The sequence below is a fragment of the Daktulosphaira vitifoliae genome, unplaced genomic scaffold (assembly GCF_025091365.1).
Source record: "Daktulosphaira vitifoliae isolate Bord-2020 unplaced genomic scaffold, ASM2509136v1 Scaffold_2, whole genome shotgun sequence".
In the NCBI taxonomy this organism is placed as follows: Eukaryota; Metazoa; Arthropoda; class Insecta; order Hemiptera; family Phylloxeridae; genus Daktulosphaira; species Daktulosphaira vitifoliae.
The window spans coordinates 1,369,328-1,389,602 of NW_026099573.1; the positions used below are offsets into that span (position 1 = coordinate 1,369,328).

The window sequence follows — 20,275 nt, forward strand, 5'->3', positions numbered from 1 at the left end:
TATTCCATAATATAATTTTTTTTTCTATATTAAAGAAAAAAAGTTATATTATTTCATAATTAATAAATACAGTTATATTTTATACATTTTTAAGATATTATTTTGTCATATTTAGTTATGATGTTTAAATACTTTAAAAGCAATTAAAATACTTAAATCAATAGTAAAAGTATAAAAACTAATGCGTGATTTTATAATAAAGTATTAAATTATTAACTGGTTCATTAATGTCATTAATTACGAATTAAAATTCATATGGATTTTCATATATGACTGTTAAACTGAATTTATTAAATTATTTTAAACTAAAATGATTTTATGTTTTAGCTAATATATATTAAATATTGATGTAAAAATTAAATTGTAGAACAAATTAGGGTTAAGTAAAATTTTTTTTTTGATTATAGTTGACAATAATGAACATTATCTAAGTATTAGTAAAATGATAATAATTAATGTTTCCACAAAAATTACTTTTATGCAATTTGAATTAGGTAAAATTTAGAAAGGTATTTGAATGGTAGAAATTTGGAATATTATTACTATATTTTGTTAATCGCATTAAAATGTTTTTGTGAAGTAACAAAATCAGTATCATTAACCAGAAATAACCGAGTTTATTATGATAAAAAATATGTCCTCTTATTCAATTAAAATCAAAAATATTACTACATTTATGACTATCGCTTAAAAAGCTTTTGATTAGTAATTATTAGTTTTTATAATTTTGAACTATATTTTGAAGTTATGAGCAGTAACTTTATCACAAACATTTCAGACTTTAATTTTTATTAATTAATTTTAATAACCTTTATGTTTTTATTTTCAAAAAGTCACAGTAATGTATTACATTCGTTTTATTGATTCAAATGAATGTATGTGAATATAGTGAATCATACTGCAGGGAAAAAACCCAATGACGATAAAGTATTGGAAACTCTCGAAACTAGCTTGTTTTTGTACCTCCATATGGTAGTATCAATGACACTATTTTGACGAAATTCAGTACAAGTCTTTTTAAGCGTCTTAACACAATCAGCTCGATAGTGTTGAAGCTGAGCATCGGAAGTCTCTATAGCGTAAGAAGTGCAACCCTGACTTAAACACGCCAGTGGGAAGTGATTATGTAAAGTGAGCGCCCGTTCAGGGTTATGAAAGCATTTAACATATTGATTAGGCTTTGTGTAGTTCTTACTACGATACACGTGCTGCATCATATGCATGTACTTAGGTATAGTTTTAAACCAACCATGTGTATGTATGAGATCGTCAAGAAAGTATACATTGCGAACATTGTATGATGCCCTAGTTTCGTTGCGGATAGCTAATGCTTTTGGAAGTACTGTATTCATCAATTGTCTCCACGTTGTTGATTTAAGAGGCATTATAACTTCATCAATGTCAAGTAAAGCAATGTATTCATACGTGTACAGATTTCTGTATAGGCAGTCGTTGTATGGTATAAGTTCGTTCTGTCGCTTGTGGTTCACTTTTTTAGTGAGGTAAAGATGTTGAAACCCAGGCACGTTTGGTTGACCACCAGGTAATGTCAGTGGTGTCACGTGTACTTTTCCGGTAGTTTCATAATAATTTAAAACTTTACTAATGTTGGGATGGACTTGTAATTGATAAAAAAATATTTTTTCAGCACCAAGCAAGTGCAGAAGTTCAATCCACTCGATAAGCCTAACAGACAAATCCTCGTATAAAAAGTCTAGTCCCTTAACGCACACTGCAAATCCCTTCTTAGTAGTTTGACGATCGTAGACCACTCGTAAATTGTTTGTAGCTTTATCACACACATTTTCCACTAATGACACTGAAGCGGGTACCATTCGATGGTGTGATTTAGGTATCTGACAAGCAATCAGGTATGGTTGGAATATACCTTGCTTATAGTTACCCCATTTTTTATACCATATGTATTTGTACTCCATTGTCTTGACAATTACTGGTTGTCTAAGCCCATCAAACCACAATTGGCAATGGGTCTTCACTACGGGTTCAATTCTATTAATCATTCCTAGTATCCGAATGGCTGGTCCAATTTTACTTAGTTTTCGAACATCATAATAAGCGCTGTATAAGTAGAATGTTCCGTTAGATGTTTGCAGTGATTGCCAGTAAACGTTATTGAATTCAAGATCGTAAATGCTAGGAAATTTTGCGCAACTTTCGTTTTTGTAGAACATGGCTTTATTTTTATTTTGATTCCAATAACTAACCGGTAAATTGGGCAATCGTTTTTGCACCTGATCCATGATAAGTTGTTCAGACTGCAACGATAACTTATCTATCCAAGGTTCTAATGTCAGGAGACTTTCATAAGGTGGCGTTGTGGTCCGAACACCATGAATATCTAACATGTAATTTTGGAATAACATACCGGCGTTGGCAGTTCCAGATTTAATAGCTATCGACTTGTCAGATTTCCAAAAAGTTATCAATAGCTGCGTAAAACATAACAATATTGCAGCCCAAAATATTAGACGAAATAGCAATTGCCTCATCACTCCTATACCAATAAAAGCTGCCATGCCTGTAATATATTTTTTGATCATTTACCGATTTAATTAAGTAACAAAACTTTATAACTTTATAGTGGCGTAACTATGAATTTGCAAAGGGTCAACTTGCGACTTTTGACTAAATGATAGTGTATTAAAAGTATACTTTTGAGATCCTTATATTTTTATACACATAGATTCAGCTGTTATAATTAAGTCAGAAATAAATTGTAACTTAGAATTTCATACGTGATTTATTTAAAAAAAAAAAGGGTATACATTGATACAGCCTTCGGGGATTGATGGACAGTAATCGATAGAGTATGTGAAATAATTTGAAATGAAGAGGCACAGTACAGTATTAAATCCCGCGACTTAAGGCGTCGTAAAGACAAACCATGCCATTTGGCCACCGTATAATTGTGATTCAGATTTTGATACACTTCTATATAGGTTGATGTGCAACTGAAGGACACATACTACCGTGTCAAAATGTATGATTTGAATATAGATATTTTCTCTTGAAATTATAAATTTTATAAATAGTAAAGTGGGATATTTGTTGTAACTATTTAATTATTATGTATTTTTTGAGCCAAAAATGTATGAAGAACGCTAGTGAAGTAAGAAATTTTTTTAGAGCATTATTCGTGTTTTGTATACTATGAAATATAAATAAATTTATATAGTATTGAGGAGTGGAAGATTCAGAAACGTCTACTGTATCGCACAAAAAAATTAAAAATTGTGAGGAGCCTATAAAATTATACCAAAGTATGCCACTGTAACTTAGAATATTAATACTTTTCTATAAAAAAAATTTTAAAGAAAAATGAAATTCACAATTTTAATAATTATACCTATTTTAATTTAACTTGTGCTACCGCTTGTGCAAACCTCCCATGTAATGACGGAGGAGTATTCCGTCTAAATGGGATGGTTTCTTTGACAAAGTATTGGTCATGGCTTTAAATTGAACTATTTTCACCTTGCCATAGGTAAACGTTTTTCTCTGAAAAATAAGAAAAACAAAACTGTACAAGTATATATAAATTATTTAAAAATACAAAAGGTATTATTTCTAAAAATAACTTAATGTTTAAAAAATTATATACTGTCCACAAAATCAAATATCTCTGCTCAATAAATAATTGATTAGACCATATTTTATAATTTCTTTTTTTAAATCAACCAAGTTTGTAAACAATGGAAATTAACACATTTTTATAAGAAGAGCTAGAATGTAAAGTATTTACTTTAATATAACACAATTTTATAAAAATAACTATAAACAAATTAAAATCTAGAGGCAAATTTGGTGGTTAAATGATTTTACTATTAGAAGAAATAAAAACCCTTTCTATAAAAAAACATCTTTGTGGATGTTTTGTTCATTCAGCCTAAAGATTTTAGCTTCGATGCGAAACTGAGAAGGTATTGGTTTTACTATGATGTGTTTTTTTTTTATGTCTGTTGCCACTTTTTCTCAGCTCTCACTAGACCGATTTCTTTCAAAAATACGTCCAGAAATCACAAATCGTATTTATTTGAAGACATTTTCTTAAAAATTGAAAAAATTCCCTCGTTCTCCGAAAATGGGGGAAATATACAAAAAAATAACAAATTTAAAAATCGATAAATTCTGTCATTTTTTTTTACTTTTTTTTCTTAAAACTTCCATAACTTTTCCAAAAATCAACAAATCAACATAATTTTTTTTTATACTAAAACCTTAGATATTTCCCTTTCATTTGATATCATTTTTTTGAAAATTTATCACTTAACCTGCTCATTGGAGGGGATTTAAAATAACTTTTTCACAAAAAATTAATTTTTTCAACTTGACTTTTGAAAATGTTCCGGAAACTGATACTTTGATATATATCTTAAATTAAAGCTAATGTAATGTACTTTATTATGGAAAAAAAAATTTCGGACTTTATTTTGTCTTCACGGTGAAAATGGCTACCGAATGCTATTTCTGTGTGAAAATTTTCGATTTTTTATTTTACATTTTTAATTTTATAATGCTATAACTTATTGAAAAGTGTATGGATCAACACAATTTTTTTATGAGAAATAATATTTTTTAATAATCCCTTTTTCATTCGACATACTTTATCTTAATCAAGATATTAATAAGGAACTAGCAGATCATGTAGCTTTTGGAATAATCCACCAATTTTTTAAAATTAAAAACTATCTAAAGATTTGCATCGAAGCGTTTTTTTTTTATAGTGATTTTAATCACTGTCAGATATCATTATACTTGATCCAACTATACCACGGCACCACTGTGCCTCAACCCCCTGTGCTGGGTTTTTTTTTTATACAAATACTTATTTTTTAATAATAAGTAATAATGAATGTGTTAAAACTTTCATGGATTGTTTTGTTGTTTGAAGTGCTTGAGGATATATCCATGTTTACAGTTGAGTTCTGACGTTTCGGACTCAACTGTAAACATGGATATATCCTCAAGCACTTCAAGCAATAAGTAATAATATTAACACTTAGAAGTAAAAGAAAAAGTTTAATGGCACATTTGAAAACATCACGAAAAGTTTTTATTGTATAAATCTGCTTTTGAAATCAAAGTATGTGTATAAATTAAATGATAATTGTGCTTGTTTTGAATATTGAATGGTCAATTTTTTTAATTTTTAAAAAGACTGTAAAAATTATGTCTATACCTGTTTTTATAATTTTTAATAAACCTTAAAAAATGGTGTTTTTCCTAGAAATTTAATATTTTATCACTCTTAAAAACTGGAATTAATAAACGTTAAAAAAAAACCTTTGACTCGTTTAATTATAAACATTCAATAAAAAAACTTTACTATACTGGTATCAGAGTTAATGTATTAAAATTATTTGTATCTTATTTAAATGACAAAACGGAATCTGTTAAGTTATGATGTAACTATGTTGCTCAGCGTGAAGTTCCGCAAGATACGGTATTAGTGCTACTGTTATTTTTAATTTATACGAATTGTATTTTTGGACTGAATTTGGAAGCTAATTGAGTTTCTATTGTTGATGGTGCGTTAGTATTAATTGAATGAAGGAGATACAATTAGTTTAGTATATAATAGTTTTAATTGTGCTTAATCATCTAAAAATATGTTTTGACAATAACTTTATGGCATCGATTTCTAATAAATCTATTTTTTAAATATTATAGTAAAATTAATTATGCAGTAACTGAATCACCATTGTTCATTTATTTAAGTAAATGTAATGTTAATTATAATATATGGTTTATAACATTTTAAAAAATGTGGATTTTATTAAATATTTAGGCTTTTTTTGAGGTGGGAGATACATTTGAAAAATTTGATTATCATTAGAAAATTTTAAAACAATTTTAAGGTATTAAAAGGTATTGTAAGTCTCAATGGTTTAAAAACTATATACTTGGCTGTAGTATAGTCAATTATTATATATGGTATCATTATTTAGGGTAATGCTGCTAGAGTAAAATTGAAGAGTTTAACGATCATAAACTTCTTATTAAGATTTATTTTAAATATATGTTCTAAATTTAAATATATTCTATCAATTTCATGTTTAATGATTTATATTAACTTTAAAATATCAAGAATATTAATGGTTTATATTTGCATGATATTTTAAAATTTATTTTTAATCTTAATTTAGAAAAACATATTAGATATAAAAGTAATATCAAATTAAATATCCTACAGCTAATAAATATTTTATTTTATTTAGTTAAATTTTGATTTAAGAAATATTTGTATAATAATATAATATTTGTATTAAGCTTTGTACTATGTTAATATGAATCTCGTTTTATTTTGTAATATTACTTGTAGACTCAAAGTGTTTGTTAATTATGTATATAAATATCTAATTGTGTACGGTCAATGTACTTCTAGCTTTCTTACAAACTTCAACATTTTGGTTATAGTATTGACTTGTTTAGGTTTTTTTATTATTTTAATACTATATCCTTTAATGTCTTGACCACAATAACATTTAATTATTATTGTATGTGATTAATAATATAAGACTTAAAAATTTATAAGATTAATTTATTCATATAGTTATGCTCAATAACTTTTAAATTGAATGTATAAGTATATAAATTTTAATATCGTGACAATTTTATGAAATTATACAGAATATGTAAATATTGTTTGGTGATCTATCCACTTAATATCTTCCCATTTGTTCACCACTGATTCTGTATTAGAAACTACAAAATATTTGTTTTCAAATTTTAAATAATAATTTCATTTAAATTCATTGTGTACAAATGTATAAATGTTATCCCTTTTTTAAATTTTTATTCACTGTGCATGGGTCTAGTATTTTTTTATAATTATACATTTATTAATTTTATTAATTATATTAGACTTCTTCGTACGAGTTTCTAACAGCTAATTATAAATTATAATTGTTAATAATATTACCTAAGTTTAATAATACATCTTTTAATTAAAAGTTTGACTATATACATAGTAAAGAAAAACTTTTAAATAATTTTATAAATTACATACGACCCAAATCTTTAGTGCGTATTGTGTAGCATTTCTAACTTATTAATACAATCATCTATTTTACTTTAAGTGGTTTGAAATAAAAATAATGCTATGTGTAATTATGTGTTTGGCTATTAAAATGTTAAAAAAAAAATACTTTTACAGTTAATCATTAATCATTTTAATAGGGGACATTTGTTTTGGTTATTTCAAAAATTTTAACTTAAAAATTCCTATTATAATTCTTGATAACACAATAAAACAGCAACATTATAATAATTTAATGAAATGATTTTTTACATTGTATTTACTAACACTAAAAGGCTAAAGAGTTGACGAAGGTATAGATAATATGTATAAATATATATTATTGTTATTAGAGAATCTTATAATTTTTATAAAAATGGTTGTGTTTAATTAGTGTAATTTAATAACATTATTTAAAATAATACCAGGAATATATAAACAATTCCTGTTATTTTTAAACACAATTTAACACAAATTGAAAAACGCTTAAAGTACATTTTATCATTTCATAAATTATTTGTTTATTGGATAATTTTGTTTGACAATCGTTTTTTTAAATGTTTCAATATTATTTTTATTAAACTTTTATTATATATAATTTATAAATTATATAAATTGTTTAAAAATCTTAAAAAGAAAATACAAATTTTTATTACTTTTGTTTTGTAATACAAGCATAATTATAGTTTACTTAACAATTATAATTATTGCAACTATCGATAACGCAGTTATATAAATAAATAAAATTAGTAAACCATGTACTAAAAGAAAGTTATTATTATATTAAAAATAATTGTATACGAGAAAAAACTTTTATTTACTATTAAATTATGATACACAAACTCAACTACTAATGCTAACTAGCTTTAAATTACCATATTATTCCAACCATAATAAATTATTCAGAGAAGTTTCTTTTTGATCTATAAAAAATTAAATTCTTGTCTTTATGAATATAAATATTATTATGTTAAACCTAATTAGTTTTCACTGCTAAATAATTACAAGGATACTTATATAGAAAAAAATAATAAAATGATAGTATAAATTTATTGCGAGTACAGCGTTATGATGCTCTATGTCCATGACTATTCCTTGACATTATTTGAGAATTTTTACTGTGAACAATTTTCCTACAAATAATACTTAAGATTTAAAAAGTTAAATAAATCATAATTTATCTATATTTAAATTAAATACCAACACATGTACTTATATGAAATAGTAATACTTAATTGTACTTAATAAAGAAATACGTAGTATTCAAAAAAGGGATTTAGCCTTGAGATATGAGTGAACAATTTGAAATGATTGAATCAGACTAAACAATTACATTTAGCTCGTTTTAATGTAAAGTTTTTTAATAATTTATTCTAAGCTATAATTAAAAATTAACAATAGAAATTCGTTAAATTTTGATTTTTTCCACATTATGATTTTGAAAAAATATTTATTTATTTATTGACTTATACAATTGTATTTTAACTAGTCTTCTGTAAAATTTGTTTTTATATCATAATAAATGATGTTTGTAAAGAAATATTTTTTTATTAATTGTGTAGTATTTTGCTGTCCTAAAATGATGCACATTTACTCAGCCTTCAAACCTCATCGAATAATGTCACTACTAACAACTATATTTTAAATCTAATAGATCTCTGGTACTATCTTTTTCAAAAATTATAATACCTCGGGAGCAATAATTTTTTTTCTCTAATTATATTACTTAACGTTATAGAAGTTTTACGATTGTGCTTGTATGATAAAATTTTTAGAATAAAACTATTTTATAATAATTTGGTAGGCTATTAACTAATAACATTTATTAATGTAAATGTTTCCATATATAAATTTAATTAAATCTTTCTGTTAATACAAATATGGCATTATTTTTATTTTAAAAAAGTTTATAAAAATGCTGAAAGGGAAATTTAATATCATACTCTGTTTAAATATCTTTTAAAACTAAATTAACGCAATAAAGCAGGGGAAACTTGAATATAATGAGTCACTTAAATATTTCATTTGAAACGAACTCATCTTAGATCCAAATTTTGAACTTAAGGATGCCTAAGTTCCTTAGGTTAAAAAAAAAATTTCTCGTTTTGCTCCAAATTATATATTTTTTATATAATAAAAATAAAATATAATTTTAAATTAAAACATTTTTAATTTTATAATGTAATTTTTTTAGATTATATTTTATTTTTATTTAGTAAACGATAACATAATATAAATATTTGTCTATACAGTAATATTTCAACTATAATTGCTAAAAACCAAATGTATATTAACACGTTTAGAGTAAAATATATATTTCTACACACTCGCAATATTACAGAACAGAAATGTATTTAATGAAGGACACTGGGGATTTGTGTCTTGGGCATTGAAATTTCTGATGATGTTTTTTGGGTTTGACTGTGAAGAAAAATTATAATGACTACTATAGTAAATGTATAAAAAATTAAGTCACCTATATATATATATATATATATATATCTCAGTGTTGGGAAAGTTCCTTTTTAAATGGAATTCGTTCCGTTCCCCGTTCATTTTCTAAAATATGAACTCGTTCCAGATCCTAATTCTTTATATTAAGAAGGAACTTGTTCCAGATCCAGTTCCTCCAAAATAAGAACTCGTTCCACTCTTCGTTCCTTTTATAAGTTATTTAAAAAATTGTGGCAATGAAATCATGATAACGGTCATCAATGATTTTCATCAGCAGTCGAATACAAAACAAATTTGTAGTATTCCTTATCTAAAAGTATTCGAAAATTATATTTATAAGCAGGTAGTAAATGCTAACGACTTGTGTCAACGCGACCAATGTCTATTGTCTACATATAAGTTAGAAATAATAAATCAGAAAACCCAAAACCTTTAACATAAATTAGTTAACAAGAAACGACGATAATATTCGGTGCATTATTTAATATATGTACACATATATTAAATATTTACTGTATACCTACATGTGATAATAACTCTATCTATAATCAATTGATTCATTTAAACAGCCTACGATCTCGGCTGGGTATATAGGGGACTTCCATTGTCAAAAGTCAACTAAAAATACCATAATATTTTAATGTCTAGATACGAAGAAAACTACACTAAAACATGTTTATAAAAAATTTTAGGAACTGTAATTTCCGTTCACGTTCCTTAAAAAATGGAATTTGTTCATTTTCCTCGTTCCTTTATTTTAAAAGGAAGCAGTTCCTAGCATCGTTCCTTCAAAAAGAACTCGTTCCAGGAATCCATTCCTTTTGGAACTAGTTCCTTCTCAACACTGATATATATGATAAACGTATTTTTATATACAAAATACTTAGATCTAATCATATGATATCCTTTTATTTAGCTTTGATGCGAAGTTGAGAAGGTATTAATTTTACCATGATGTGTTTTTATTTATTTTTATTTTTTGTGTCTGTCACTACTTTTTCCAGCTCTCACTGGACCGATTATTCTCAACGAATACAATTTTTAAATCGGTAAATTTCGACTTATATTTTTTTTTAAATTGACATAACTTTTTGAAAAGTGAACAAATCAAAATATTTTTTTTTATATTGAAGACTTAGATATTACTTTTTATTTTAAATACATTTTTTGAAAACCTGACACTTAACCTGCCTACAGGAAGGGATTTTAAATATCAATTTCTAAACAAAAACTTAATTTCAATTGTGAAAAAGTTCTGGGAAAATTAGCATACAGTGGTCATTTTCACCGTGATGACAGAATGATGTCTGAATTTTTTTTCAATAATAAAGTATATTACATTAGCTTTAATTTAATATATATATATAAAAGTGTCAGTATTTCCAGAACACTTTCAAAAGTAATATTGATAAAGTTAATATTTTAACTAAAATAACCAATAAAAAAAAAAAAAAATCATAGTGAAATTCGCATCGAAGCTAAAAAATATATCATATGATAGACAAGGATATCATGCATCTATAAAAAAAAAATTATATTGATTTGATTATTTTTGAATAAATTATTTTAAAAAGCTATGGCAAATTTAACATAAATAAACTTTATTTGTTTTTAAAAAATGAATTTAGAGTAGTGTGAACATAATGATAAAGTATTTGAAGTATAATAATTTTGAACTGAATTAAAATATATTGTGAATATTTTACTGAGTCTAATATGTACTTTTTTTACAAAAGTCGGACTAATCTGAAAAATCCTATTAAAAGAACTTTTAGAACTTAGAATTTAGAAGATAATTTTAGTGCTAATTTTAGAACTTTTTAATTTTTTCAAGTTATAGAAGTAATTATGCTATTATTATTTATTTAAAAGTATAGTATGTATTTGTTTGATGAGAATATTAGAATTATACTTATTTCTAAAATTAACTGCATTATGAATCAAAATGCTCGATCTTCTCTGACATAAAGATGTGTAATAATTGAGGGTTTCCACAATAAGGTTCTTCCCCTGTCTAACGCTTTAACGGGTGCCCAAACTCATAGAGTTGGTTTATATTTTATTAAATTATATCTTTAAAGGAATAATGTCGCCGAATTGGTCTCGTAGCTACCGTTATAATCAAATTACTATCTATCTTAATATATATTATAATAATCGTATATATTATAATGAATTCTTAATTTATTTTAAGTAATTAGTTAATATCCTTTTTAATGCAGAAGAATGTAAAGAAACATTATTTATAGGTTTATAACACTTGACCGTGAACATTTCAAACGACAAAATAGCTTTAAAAAATAAATGTAATCATAAGAAAGATCACGTTTACATGAAGGTTATACAATCTTTCCCAGATTTGACGGTCACATATCATACTTGTGCGAACAGATAGAATAATAAATTAGTGGGTTTTAGCAAGCTGCTTTAAACTGTTACGTGAAATACAATTAACCTCAGGGCTGCCAAATTACTATATTTTCTTTATTAAATAATATTTGTAATTTTCAATTATTTCTGCATTTGTTAACTTAAGTTTGAAGTACCTAATTTTTTTTTTATAAAAAAAAGCCAATAATTTGTGGTGGATCATTAGTACTGGGGAATTTATATAATAGTTTCTTGAACATGAATATATTTGTCCTTGTTCACTTCGTAGAAGTTACCTAATAACCTAAACTCGTAAAATTGAAATTTACTCTCAAAAGAGGTAACTGCACATTATTGAACATTGTACAACTTTGTTTAATTCCATTAATGTCTCATAATATTGTACACAAAATTGTTCATTGTCTATTGTCTTCGATAACTTATTGGATAATATTTTTTATAAATATACATTTGCAATGTTACTATTTCAATCTCATTAAAAGTGAACGCTTATGAAAAGATTTACTAGAGCTGTTTAATTGGAATGTGCATATGATGTGTATTTTAATATTCAACCATTTATTTAAACTAGCTAGACATTAAATTAATAACCATTAAGTAATAACATAAGTGTTATAAGAAAACAAACTATATATAAAAATAAATAAAATTTTCATCATTTTTGAAGAGCTATGATTTATTTGGAAAAGTTAATTCCTCCAAATTTTGTCTATAAGTAATAAACCCAATTTTAAGACAAGAAGTTTTAAACATTTGGTAAAGATTAACTAATTAATCGTATTATTTTAGTTGTATCATTTTTCAATAATTGAATGAAATAATTCTAGTGGCATAATAAAGGGTACCGTCGTGAGGCGATTTATATATAAGACATTTTTATTACCCTCTCCAAACGAAAAAAATTGTATCATAGCTATCTAATTATTTTGGTCATAGGGGATATGAAATGCGTATACATCGCGTTATTACTCCGTTGAATAATTCTGTGACTTATATCCAAAAGTTGATAATTCATTATAATACATTTTTTTAATTGTTAATTGAATTTTATCGAGGTTTGTATTTTGTTCTTCAAAAATGACAATTTCAACCAACATTGAAATTTTAAAATAATTTTACTTTTCTTTAGAGATTTTTTAAATTGACGTATCAATTTTTGCCAAAAAGCGACGCAAAATTAGTCAAATTATTAAAATGATTTTTAACTATGGCACATATTGCAATAACAAAATATCCTAATTTGTTTTAATTGAAATTCCTTTTATGTAAAAATAAAAAAGACTACATAATATATTTATCTTTCTTAAATACTATAAAAAATTAAATAAACATGTTAGTATACAAAGGAAAATTCTGTTTCCTTTGTAATGTGAGCACATATTTATTTTTACATTCAATAACTGAATGTGGAATAAACGGTATTAATTATTGGTTCTATTATACACAGTTTTAATATTTTTTCTTTGGTTTTAAATTCTTGGAGGTTTGCAACAAAGAAATGTCAACGTCTTTTTGAATATTCAGATGATGAAGTATTTATAACGTCATTTCAGTCCAAATGCGTGAATTACAGTTGAAGACAGTTGCAGAAATAAATTATACAGCCATCGAGAAAAATTAACACATTTTGAGTAACAATATATTAACTCGAAGCAGACCTTAATATCTTATTCGAATTTATACATAAAATATTGTTTAAATAGACCAATATAATAATGGAAGTGGCGGACCTGATCGCTAAGAAGCGGAAAAACTCCAGATGGCGAAGATGCTGATGTTTATATCAAAAAGTGCATTATGTCCATTTTTATTCATAAATTTTTAACGGTTATGTGATGCAAACACTTTTTGAAATGACATAAATTCACGACCATGTAGCTGCAATTTTTGCGTACTGTTACTTGATTAACCGCACGATTTACTTACCAGCAGTAATATAACGGTCAAAATGTGGATGGCAGATATTTATTATTATTATTAATTCCTAAAGAAGTCAAATTATTTTTTTTCGGTCCACTTACCTAGGTATAGACATTCAAATGTAATAAAACGGACGACTTCATGAAAAAAACCTGAGCTAGTATTAGACATTATTACTAACACAAAATTCAATTTTGTTTGAAGAATTATAAAAGATTGATTTGATTAAATATGCTTCAAATACAGCCAAAATTGCTACACGTATGTGATGTTTACTGTGACTGGCCAATTTCTCTGTATTTTTTTCATATTCATAACAATTTACTTTATATACATATGTTTCCTAATTTTCAAATTAAGTTTAATTGTTGTAAAATAATTCAATAATAGTAACAGTTGTAATCAGAATTGTAGTAGAGTATAATACAATTATCTCGTGTGATATTAAAGTAGAGTGCTAAATGAAAGTTATATATTCAGCAAAAATATTTTGATATAACAGATATTACAGATTTTTATCATCCCCATTGATACATTTGTATTATAGCACCTATATACAGACTGTACTTTTTGAGAGGATAATGAAAGACAAAGTAATTTAGTCAAAAAACTCCTTGTTTATACTATAACTAAATATACTTAAGTAAAAAGTCATATCATATTTTTTGAAGATACATTTTTTAAAATTTAACAAATACCTTTTTTCTCTTTAAAATTTTATCTAAAAAATAATTATATATTTTAAATATAATTATTCAAATTTGTTTAAATTATATTAATTAAATGTTTACTAATGTACAATATCACTACAAATATATGTTCTAGTAGTATTTGAAATAATATCGAAAATGATTTTGAATTCAACTATTTTTTCATTAAGAAATGTTTATTTATTTTAATTCTCAAATTTGTTAAAAATTAAAACAATTATGATTAGGACAATAAGTTATTTTTATTGTGATACACGAAAGAAAAAAAGAAATATGAAATATATTTTTATAGGTTTCTTTTAAATTACTTTTTTATTAACAGATGTTCTAGGTTTAGAAAGTTAAATTGATTACACTAGCTTTGCCAGAAGAAAATGATTTATCAACATTTTAGTATGATATACCTATTGTCTTAGAGTTAATATCCATCTGTTATATTATTGACAGTAATTATTTCCATGTACAGAGGTTACTATTTTCTACTGATTTTATGAAACTAAAAAGAGAAATATAAGAATAACATTCCCTAAAAGTTAAATTTTTGTTCTTATAAGTTATCAATACTTTAATTATCAACTATAAAATCTATGGGGTAATTGTATTTTATTTAAATAAATTATTGATAAATATGCAATTAATTTAATATAAATTATAATTAATAAAACTGAGAAAATTATTTAACTCAAAAACCCATAAAAACACATACTATTATGTGTTTAGCGTTGATAATGGTAACACTGATCCCATAATACGTATCCACGAATTATTTGGCTTTATTTTTATATTTTTTAGTTTTAAATTAATATTTGTATTATATAATAAAATTAATTTCGCTTAAAGAACATTGATATTGTGTAGTTGATAATTTTCCTGCAATGTAAGATAAATATTTTACATTATTTAACTTACATTATTACTGTACTATGATAGTACAGTTTGATAGACTACTATCAAACTTTTATGAAATTATTATGAATCTAGCAGCATTTTTAAAATGAATTTAAAAGGGTTAAGGTTTTTGTAGGTAAATCAACATTTTAAGTAAAAATAACCTAAAAGGTCACTAACATATTTTTTTTGATATAGACCCATTAAAAACCCCTGGTATTCCATTGTAAGAATGGAATTAACAAAATCATGTTTTGTTATTATAAACAATTGTGTCCATTGATTTTTTAAAAGATTTTAGTATACTTTCAAAATTTTTACTCGTATTGAATTACATCACCAGGAAATATTTACAAGATTGTAGAATGCGAAGTGGAAAATTGATTTTATCTGTTAAGACTACTAAGAAAGCTAAAATTGTATTAAAAATTAACATGGCTCTGATGATGACTGATTAACATAGTTTTTTGCGAATACTTCATAATTTGAAATTATTAGCTTGTATTAAATCTATTTGATTTTTAATAGTTACTGTTTTATTTCTTTATAGTTATAACTTTTTTCCAATGCATCTATTCTAGATATCCATCATTTTTTAGCACTCTGTAGTAATTTAATGACATCATAACTGTTTAACAATAAGTCTTTAAATATTAATTCAATATCTCTTTATTATTTGATAAATACATTTATCTGTGCCATATAAAAATTGCATTTAAAATTATCGTTGTATTATTTATAATTAATAACATTATTATTAATATTTCATAAAATTACAGCTGTTGTCCAACCGCTGTGCACAACTTATAGCTTTATAATTATCATTTTACAGATTGCATTCGAAACAGTTTTCTACGGTTCGATTAAAATATATTTTTTTAAGAATATATTTTCTCTCTAAGAACATATAAAGAATATTCTAGTTCTACATAGGTAACAGTTATTTTAAAATAACCGTTGTTGGCTTGTTACTTCCAAGATTGTAAAATCATATTTTTTTTAGGACTTCAAGTTTACTAAGACCGTCAGACAAACAGTAAATTTGATTTTAAATATTAATACATTATACTTATGTTGTACTACGTATCAATATCGACATTAATAATAACATTTCTATCATGATTATTGTTTTATAATCAATCTCACTATGATTTCATTATTTATAAACAATAAATCATACATTTTCAAAGAAATTCTGCAATAGATTTCTGACAAAATAATTCTATTATTAAAAAAAAATCGTTTGACATAGATTTTTAATTGTTTATCATCCAAATGCGATATGTTTTTGTGTTTATAAATTTTAACGGAACTACCAACAACGTTTACTATTAATCTAATAATCACCTTTAATAAAGATTAAAGATATTTTAATTAAATCTGTACATTATTAAAATGTCATTTGAATAAATAAAAAACTAGTTTGGTTGTCTTCAGCAACATTATCAAGGGTTATCTTACACTAATGTATTAAAAATGGTTAATTCGATTTAATAATTTTAACAATACAAATATCTAAATGCTATTTGGTAAGATAATATTAAAAACTAACGTTGCAAATTTATTTCTATGTTAGATAATAAGATAATTACATGAACACAATTGCAATTCCTTTAAATGAATAATTGTAATTCGTACTCAGAAAAGACAAAGTAATATACTTTTAAAAAACGGTTTAGGATTGTTGTGGGCACTATAAATATAGTTACGATTGCGTTTTCAATGTTAATTAAAATAAATATTTCAATACACACTTCAAATTTAGAATACCTCACCAAGGTTCCATTTAATTTTAATAATAATTTTTTACACCATACATTGTGTTAACGTAGCGGTCATGTATTAAAAATGGCCATCTCCATTTGTTCATTATTTAGTACATAGGTACAATTTGAACAAAATTTTCGAGATATCAAAATTTAATTTTTACCGGTTTAAAAAAATATTTTATATCTTAGCACACATATTTGATACATTGATGGGGGTTAAATAGATATTGAAGGTTAAGTTCCCATTTCAATTTATAAAATGAATGACTGGAGAAACCAAAACTACTATGAAATGGTTTTTAAAATTTTAACTTAAAATTTGACCATATAAAGTTTAAAAAACAAAATCAACTGTTGTATATTTTTCAAGTTAATTACGATTTTTAAACTTTTTTATATTCAAATTTAAAGTTCAATAAGGGTTTCGAAGCAAGTCTCGTAATATTTTTGATTTTTGTAATCTTTTTGCAACATTTACTTAAACAAAATTCTATAAAGAAAAATGTCCAAAAACCGAAATTATTTTGATTTTTAGCCCTGTTTCCAAGTTCAATTTTGTGTTTTTGGTTTTTTATTGAAGAAATATATATAACAAATAAAGAAATTTCAACAGTAATTTTATACTCGATAAAAAATATATCAATTGAGTTTACTTTAAAATCAAATATTCCAGGAAAATATTTTTAAACATAATTTTAGACTATTTAAAGAATTTAATGTCATAAACTCTAATTAGTAAAATATTCCTCTAACAATTATCTTATGCATTAAAACTATAGGCAAAAAATTGATTTTATCGAGGGAATTAACCCTTAACTACCGATGTGTGTTCTATCAGATCGCATCAAATTTTTGTTCACAATTTACTATTTATACATTGTTGTTAATTGTATTTTCTTTTAATGTACCTTTAAATGGTTGACACCTAGTTATTAATTATATGAAGTACAAGAGTACAAGAGGCAATCTGGTAGACCGCACGTCAGTATTTATGTCATTTATTTACACATCGGTAAGGGTTAATTATTGTAAATCTTTAACAATATTCAGCCAAATAAAATAAAATAATACTTTCATATTTACGATATTTTCTTTTAATTAAAACTTTTAAATAATTGTAGACCAACAATAAATTAATAATATTTGATAAAATGTCTTTCCAAAATTTAGTGGAAATACGAACCAAATTTTAAATCAAGATATATAATTTTTAAAGTAGCCAAGTATATTTCAGTTTAGAGGAGGAACTTGCATCCGAATAATTTTTGATATGACTAAAAGTATACATAATTTCCTCTGAATTGAACCAGTAATTGACAAAATATTTTTTTATTCTTATCATCTATTTTTATTTACCTTATTTTATTATTATTTCTTATCTATTTATTATTTAACTACTATTCACTATTTTTAATGGAATGTAAAATTCTATAAGAATATTTATAATAAATATATATATATATATATTATTAATATTATTTAAATCATTTAAATAAATATAAATTCTTTATATTAACCCAAAAAGTTTTTTTCACGTAAAAAATTGACGAAGTATTAAAAAAGTTAAATCAAAATTCCCTATATCATCACGTAGTTACAGTGGTGTAGCTTGAAGGGTAAAGAAGTTCTGTTCCTAACAGTCAACGGCAATATTCATCTCTTAACTAAAGTTATCAGTAAAAAAAAAAGGTTAAAAATATAGAATTTTGTAAATATTTCAGTGGCCCCCCTATTGTGAAATCCTGGCTATCACATTGACATAGTATACTAAATCTATCTATTCGTTTTTATAAAAGCTAACAAAAATAATATTTTTTAAAAATAATTATTCAAAAACTATTTTTTATAAATATAAATGAGAATAAGAGCTATCTGAAATCGTTATAAAACGTCCACATATGCCACACTTGTCACGTTTATTTGGTATATTATTTTTTCAAGTAGAATTGCTCAAGACAATATTGCCACCTTTAAAAATGCACATAACTCATTGGGATTTTATAGATAGTCCTCACTTATCGCATGTATAAATATTTTAGTAATGCAATAGTCTTCGCAGAATTATCGGATTAATTGCATAAATCAGTCCATTTCCATGGTGACAATATTATATTATTACTGTATACCTTTGATTAGAACCGGAAAATAATTAATACTTCCTTAAGAAATCCTTAATTTGCGAAATTCAATTAAACTACCCTAATATTTTTCTTGATAATTAAAACTTACCAAAATTAGTATACCTTTAAACGATGATCAGATATCCAATGTACACACTCAAAAGACCAAAAAAGATAACAAGTATAATAAAAACATTAGTTCGTGGTCTTCACAGTTGATGAAGAACACACGGTACACGTAAACTGCGCAAGAGCGGTACCGATGTAACTGGCCTGCGTGCCCGTCGTCTGTTGTTGCCACGGGCTGGTTGGTATTGGTCGGAGGTTAGTGGCGGGTCTCTCCTACCCAAACAACCGCCACCGACACAAAATAAAATCGGCACCGGTGTATGGACTGCCGCCGTGCATGAATTGCTTTCCTTCGTTATTGCGTCCAGTCTCCGGCATTATTCTCCTCAAACGAGTTTTATTTTCTTTTCTTGTCTGATGTGCGTCCGGTATGACGTATACTTAAATGGACGTATCGTAAGCATGACATTGTCCCACGATGAATTCTCCATTCAATCACCTCCTACGACGTATGATGATTTATAATTAGAAAATATTTTCTAAATATTTAAACTCTAGTATAAATGTCAAAATAAAAAATGTATAAAATAAAATGAATTCAATAATACTCGAATCATACTAATATAATTATAAATTAGTCACTTTCTATAACTATATAGTCTAAAGGGGAAACAATTTCAAATTGTTCAAATCCAATCCGGCTTATATGGTGGATGCACTGCACAGATGCATCGTCCGTTAAGGGAATGTCGGTGCAATTATCGTTACTAGCCGTAAAATACTAAAATATATCGTAATGTAAAGCAGATGGTGCACTCATATGTTATCGAATAACTAAAGACTATCGTGTTCGGTTAATAAATTGTTAGTTAGGTATTTAGTACTCAAATGATTTTAAAAGTCGATGGACTTGTT

The 20,275-nt window shown here is 25.2% G+C and overlaps 1 protein-coding gene across 2 annotated transcripts; it reads right to left on the reverse strand.

The window, feature by feature from the left end:
* Window positions 1-345: 345 nt before the first annotated feature.
* LOC126899301 (uncharacterized) lies at window positions 346-19,581 on the reverse strand. 2 transcript variants are annotated; one of them, XM_050674067.1, is made up of 3 exons: window positions 19,415-19,581; window positions 3,368-3,519; window positions 346-2,539 (listed from the first exon to the last, which is right to left on the reverse strand). In XM_050674067.1, exon 3 carries the CDS (start codon window positions 2,535-2,537, stop codon window positions 894-896), a length of 1,644 nt encoding a protein of 547 aa, XP_050530024.1. In that variant the 5' UTR covers window positions 2,538-2,539; window positions 3,368-3,519; window positions 19,415-19,581; the 3' UTR covers window positions 346-893. The 2 variants fall into 2 exon arrangements, with proteins under 2 accessions (XP_050530024.1, XP_050530022.1); XM_050674065.1 differs by having other exon boundaries at window positions 19,401-19,581.
* Window positions 19,582-20,275: the final 694 nt, after the last annotated feature.